This window comes from Monopterus albus, unplaced genomic scaffold (assembly GCF_001952655.1).
Source record: "Monopterus albus unplaced genomic scaffold, M_albus_1.0 scaffold229.1, whole genome shotgun sequence".
NCBI classification, from domain to species: domain Eukaryota; kingdom Metazoa; phylum Chordata; class Actinopteri; order Synbranchiformes; family Synbranchidae; genus Monopterus; species Monopterus albus.
Window position 1 is genome coordinate 2,247 of NW_018128109.1, and position 6,762 is coordinate 9,008.

Below are 6,762 nucleotides of genomic sequence, written 5' to 3' on the forward strand. Positions count from 1 at the left end.
CACTTTACAGTGTACTAACAGCAAAGGTAGTATGCTTCAGCAACTTTGGACCTTGACTGATAGTACTCTCAACAAAGAGAAAGTATCACCTATCGAATACCTGATTTTTTTTACTGCAGCTGTCTCATCATAAAGAACTATTAGTTTTGTTTCCATCTGTGATTAGCTTCTCTGTTGAACACTATGTCTTTGAGTGTACTTTGGCATGCATTCACTATGTGAACACTCTACGAAACCAAACGGCTAAAATGAATATGCAGGAAGGAACTAGGAGACATTTCCACAATCTAACACAGATCTGATAAAAATTCCTCCTCTCCTATAAAAAAAAAAAAAAAAAAAAAAAAAAAAAAAAAAAAAAAAAAAAAAAAAAAAAAATCACATGTGAACAGCCAGGCCCATCTTAAGACAAAAAAAAATGTAATTCCTGTCTTCATTCAAGACAGTACATTACTTTATATTTGTTTGTTGTTTATAAGTTAAACAAAACACCAAATTACATTGTGCACAATTATCTCTTCATCTCTTTCGAAAAGGGAAGAGTTTTTTTTTTTTTTTTTTTTTTTTTTTTAAAAAGCATCAGTCACACTGAAACAAAGAGGATCCAACATAGCATCAGAATGAAAAGAATAAGCGATGGCTGTATTTCTACTCATTCTGATGCGATGTGATGGTAATGCTAATTTCAGGGAAGGTACAAATAAATAAAAGTGCCATGAGTTTTTTAGGCTTGGAGGGTATTTAATGGGAAGATTTATTTGAGAAAAAAAACAAAACAAAACAAAAGAATTGTACTTAGCTTCATTTGAAGGTTGTTTGCCAGTTCTACCCATTTAGCATAATGTAGTTCTTTTGTTTGTTTCTATCGTCGTTACTCAAAGCTGAAATCTAAGACACTAGGAAAATTAAGGATGATCTGAGATTGTAAATGTTAAAAGTTAATGTGTTTTAATGGATGTTTTCTCTGCTGCATTAAAATGCCAGATTCCTGCAGTGTTGTAATGTAGATACCGTACTTAGCAAGAAAACAGAAAAAATATTACCTGCAAATGTAATATCAGATGAACAAGGATATACTGTATGCTACTGTATATGTGAACTGATCAATGTTATAAATCAACAGAATCAATGTGAGAAGATAATATCAGAAGGGATAAAGCTATACAGTTCATTCTGTGATTAATAAAAACTCCTGACCCCAAATATTTGTCATTGTCTATATCATCCCAAATAAAACATTTCTTTATCACCATATAGTGAATACCAATGATTTCATTGCCTCTGAAAGCACCACCAGCATCCACTTGAGCCAACAAGTGACACAAACACACAGTGGGTCACAAAATGAGAAGATATAGCAACGCATATATAATATTATATCACTGTATGCGTGTATATGATGGCCATTGATTCACACTGACCGCCAATGGACAGAACAGACATTAGAAAAAAGAGGGAAGGATGGGAAGAGAAGTAGAGATAAGAGCAGAAGGGAGGGTCCAGCCTCCTTTTTGTTTATCTTCTCCCCTTTCACTCTCCTTCATACTGTATATACAATGCCCTTTCAGTATGAGGATAAAACTTCCACTACATATCAGACATTTTAATCCATTCAACTGAGTTGGTCTATATGAAACGCTGTGCATAACACTCCTATGACAACAGTAATGTACTGTACTAATACACATTGAATACGGATGATGATGATAATGATGATGATGATGATGGGGACTATATATGGCAAGGGAGGAGCTGGGGAGAGGGACGTGTCACCTACCCAGCCACCCACACACACACACACACACACACACACACACACACACACACAATCCATGTATTTCACTGCACTCCAAAACATAAACTTGGCAAGTTATTACCTTATTCCCTTTGATCAAACTTAGTTTTTAAAGTAGTAAATGTATTAAATATGTTCAAAAAGTAAAATGTTTCTCTTTTATCACCAGATGATAACGTAAAACTTATTTTCTTTTACTTCCTCCACAAGCTCATGTTATTTTTTAAAGTCAGTAATTTCACAGTTTTTTGGACCTTGGCACACATTTAATTATTTTTTACTCAAGCACACATGAACATTTGGAAATTTGCTCCCATATACTGTTGGGCAAGCTAGCTAAACTGAAACGCTGGTTGCTGTACACACTCGGTTAACGTTCACCATCATCTGCAGCTAACTTCATAAAGCTGCACAAACTCAGGTCAATTTATTTGACATTATGAAAACTGAGATACTAAATCACACACGGCCAAAATGTCAATGACAACAAATTCAAGGCTTATTTTCACTGTGAACATTTTTGAATATAATCATTCATCTGTTTCTTCTTTTCCCAAGATTCTCCATTTTCCTTATGACACAGGACGGTGTGGCTAGCTAGCTTAACTGAAAAACACACAGAGCACGACCATTTTCTAGTGAGTTACCTAGCTAACTTTCTTCAGAAAACCAATAAGTGCACCTGAACCGCACTGAGCATAGAGAAAATAAAGAAGAGTAAAGAACTGTCTGAGGATTTCAGAAACACAATAGTGGAAAAGCATGGACAGTCTCAAAGCTACAAGCTGAACGGCTAGTGCTCAGTATGTTTAACTACCAGCACTTGAAGTTAAGATAGCTAGCCACACAGTCCCCTCCACTGTGCCAAATATAGGCAATTTTACTCATTCTTTTATATGATAAGGAAATTTGGAAACATGGTGAGGAATAGAAAATGTGTGGGGAGAAAAACAGATAAATGGTTAAATGTGTGCCAACATCAAAATAAGGAAAAAAGAAAACCGAGCTAGTGAAAGATAATATAAGCTTTAATTTATTTGATCAACATATTGGTAATAAAGATTTAAAAAATGGTTTGCTTTCTCTCACACTCCTCTTCTCCAAACATTCTTTCCTCTCTTCCTTCTCTTTATTGTGCGATGAGGTGAGGTTTTAAGGCAAGAATGGAAGGATGGGGGAGGGTGAAGAGCGATGTGGGGCAGCTACTGCTACACTTCATTAGGAAGCTAATACACGGATTATTTAATTGGATGCTCTGCTTTTGTCCCCTCTCTCTGCTCTCCTCCTCCACTTGAGGATGGGAGAGGGTGCGGAGCAGCTCAAAAGGTCCACATAGTTCAGTTCAGTTAACGTCACATCACCTTTATTTAAGCTCACTTCAGTTCAGAGCAGTTCAGTTCGCCAGCCTGTAGCATAGCCCGTTTGTGTGTCTATAACTGCCTGCCAGCTTGTCTGTCCGTCACACCAGTGTAATCTCCACTTCCTCCATCTTGTCGTTCTTCTCCTGTGGCCGGCGGGGATGCTGTTTAGGTGGAGGAGGAGCAGCTCGCACCTGCAGCAGTGAAAACATTAAATGTAAGTGTGTGAAAAAAAAAAAAAAGGCAAAGTGAAGAAAACTACTGCCAAAACAAAAAACAGAGACGGCCTACTTTTCTTAGTTTGACAGACAGCATGATGTTCATTTCCTGCAGTGTGACACACCTTTTATCTCAAAAAAAGAAAGAATTTTTATTCTCTACTTTTTCCTCATTTGTAACACTGAATTGCCTGAAAATATTCTTCGCAATAACCAGATTGTTCTTTGCAGGAAAAAGTATCATATTTAACAGTAAACTACAACATGTATAAAATCCACACATCAGTCAAATTTACCTTGTTATCTTAGACAAAAGCTATCTAAATTTTAGTTTGTCATACAACTTTGACTCTAGTTTCATAACAGAAGTTATGTCAATGTTGCTTTAATCTGAAATAGTGTATTGAAAGAAACTGTAAGGAAAGCATTGCTGAGGCCATGTCTTTTATTTTTTAATTATAGATTTACCACCATAAAACACTGACAACCATACATAAACACTGAAACAACCTGAACAACTCTGATACTAACAGGTCGTAGTTTGCCCGGGCCTCCGTCAGGGGTGAACCGCGGCGGCTGAGTCTGAGGAAAACCTGGAGACACTGGACTCCTGCCAGAGCTCTGATCTACAGAGAAAGATAGATTTCTAATAAAAAGCCACAGTGGTGCATCTCAATTCATTCAGTTATGAATAAATGTTGTAGTTGTGTGCGTCTTACTGTGAGTGGAGAGCGATCCCTTGTGCAACGAGGAGGGCAGCGGAGGCTTGTGCTCCCCGTTAAGCGCAGCAGAGGGTGAGCGTGGGAGAGGAGGTGGGGTGGAGGTCTCGGGGCTGGTGAAAGAGCTGATAGGGGGTTGGTCATACAGTGGAAGAGGTGGTAGTGAAGATGGCAACTTCAGAGATGGAGAAATCTACAGAAAGAGGCAGAAACAGAAAAATACATTACTAAAAACCTGCTGCTCTACTGACTGGACCATTTCCACTGAGTCACAGCTAAACAGCCTGGAGTCATAATAAAGGAATCGACATCACCTTTCGTATACAGTGAAGACTAACCTAAGGAACTCAAGAAGAACTGGTTGTTAATAAGTGAAAATTAAGGACAAAGTAATGAGTTATAGGTCAAAATGTCAGTTGAGCCTTGATGACAGTGCTACGAGCCTGTCCCCTCTATAAGTGTGTGTTATGTTTCATATAAACTGACCAACTGGATAAGAAGTGGCTACCCTGCCAGAAAAACTAAAGAAAGTATGCAAGAAAAACTACAATTTGGTGCATGCTATAACTAACAGTTGTGTACTTACAAATCCAGCAGATATAAAACAATATTAGTGTTGATTTGGATTAGTGTTTATGGCCACTTTGTGAGCATTCACTCTGTTTCACTGCTTTTAGCCTCCACTGTCTCCTGATGACACCATGTTCACCACCTTGTCTGTCTTGTTTGGTGCAGACAGTGTATAGTAAGCTGTTACAGATTTTATTTATTTATTTTTTTTTTTAAACTGCCAGCTGGAAACGTTCATCAAAACAAAGTTGTGGTGAAAAGACAAAGCGACCTTTCGCATTATATAGTCATTTCATCCACTGTTAATATAATAATGCTTATTAGAGCAGCTTTAAGATCTACTGTAGGTCTTTGGTGGAACACTCAGCAGCCATCACATATGGTAAAGAGCAAGCCTTTATTACTTTGTGGGGTACTTTACATAAATATTGCTGTTTTGCGTGACCTGCCACCACATGCACCTCAAATATTTTTATGCCAGTATACCAGCATCTAAAAAGAAGTTAAGAGTCATGTTGTGTTATGTCTATAGGCTCATAGGAAGGGAGAGGCTGCATCCTTCCTGCTGTTGAATCTCTAATACAGCAGCACTCAGTGTCACAGATAAGACCTCTTTCTGTGATTGCAGGGATTTTTATCAGGGCACTGCAGGAACACGGTATTTCTGATGCACTGTTTGTGAACAACAAACAGGAAAGGAGGAGGAGAAAGTGGTACAGCAGACTACACTCTATGCTTCTCATGGAAAGAGAGAAAAGACCAGATTTTCAGTTCAGCTCCAAAGTGAGGCTCTCAGTGTCTGTGTGGGAGTATGTCTACTTTAGGAATCTGTCCCACTGACATCTGTGTTATTGTTGAGTTCTGTGTTATTAATCTGTGAGATCTGTCCCTGTGTGTATGTGCAGGTGTTACTGTACCTGTATGTCACCTCCCCCGCTGGTCTCCCCATTTTCAGTGAGATCTTCTACTAGCACAGAGGGGAAGACGCCAATCCGCCCATTGAGCTCCCCTTCCCAGAAGCCATCATCTGTCTGAGTGTTGCGGCTCAGGAGGCGGATCACAGCTCCCTCAGAAAAGGAGAGCTCCTCATCTGCTTGGCCCTCGTAATCATAAAGAGCACGGACATACACCACTGCAGAGTGAAAGTAATAAGAGATACACAGAAAGAGTAATTACAGTGTATTCTTGGGGAAATGTGGTTGTCTGTCTGGCCCTCATTGTCATAGATAGGGTGGTACACACTGCTGAAGAGAGGGAGATGAAGGGAAGACAGCACTGTAATGATTAATGAGGTGTCAGGATTTCCTCATGTTCCTGGTCCATATATTCAGGTAGAGCAGATACAGCAATAGAAAGTAGGCGAGAGTAAATGATGAAGGAAAGTGGTAAAGGAGTCAGGTCAGAAAAGGAAGTATGAAGATGACAAGTCAAGATTTTTAACAATGGCAATTTAATGCTGCATTGCTGAGGACAAAACTTAACTCCTTAACTAAGCGTGGGTCATTTCTCGTCTGCCCTTGCTTTTACTCTGTTATCTTACCTTGATTCAACAGATTTGCTTCTTCCAAAAACACCCTGCATAAAAGAACCTTTAAATTAGCTTGTCTGTTGTACTTCACTTACTGTTTGTGTCTCCATTGATGCAGCCAGAGTGGAGCTCTGGTTCTGTTGAATTGGATGAGGTGTGTGATCGAGCATCAAGAGTAGCCAAAGATTGGAGCATGCTCAGCAGACTGTTTGAGGCTGGGAACTGCAGGTATTTCTCTGGGACGTAGCCTACTTGACCAGTCTTATTGCGAGCCTGGAACACACATAAACACAATGTAGTGCATTCCCAATGTCAAAAATACACATGGTAATAACAGCAAACATGAAAATGTGCAAGACAGGAGAAAAATGTATCCCAAGAGACCATACAACCATGTAAATTCAAAAGCAGACACAGAGGGTACAACACAAAGAGCTGATGCTTGCTGTGTGTTTGTGCACCTTGACCCAGTCCTCCATGTCTCCATCCTCAATGACCTCCAACATCTCCTGTTCATCAATAGTTAACTCATCTGGCTGGGAGGCCTGTGGGAGAAACCGTACCCAAGTGTTGA

General features: G+C 39.3%; 1 protein-coding gene across 3 annotated transcripts in view; it reads right to left on the bottom strand.

Annotated features, from left to right (window-relative positions):
- Positions 1-366: 366 nt before the first annotated feature.
- The window catches only part of fchsd2 (FCH and double SH3 domains 2), a 57,331-nt gene continuing 50,935 nt past the window's right edge, over positions 367-6,762 (bottom strand). For all 3 annotated transcript variants that reach the window (XM_020619954.1, XM_020619955.1, XM_020619956.1), the window contains 6 exons: positions 6,650-6,733; positions 6,284-6,461; positions 5,578-5,792; positions 4,091-4,283; positions 3,903-3,997; positions 367-3,347 (listed from right to left, as the gene is read on the bottom strand). In XM_020619954.1, the coding sequence (XP_020475610.1) occupies positions 3,255-3,347; positions 3,903-3,997; positions 4,091-4,283; positions 5,578-5,792; positions 6,284-6,461; positions 6,650-6,733 (858 nt within the window). In that variant the 3' untranslated portion in view covers positions 367-3,254. The remainder of the gene's footprint in view (positions 3,348-3,902; positions 3,998-4,090; positions 4,284-5,577; positions 5,793-6,283; positions 6,462-6,649; positions 6,734-6,762) is intronic.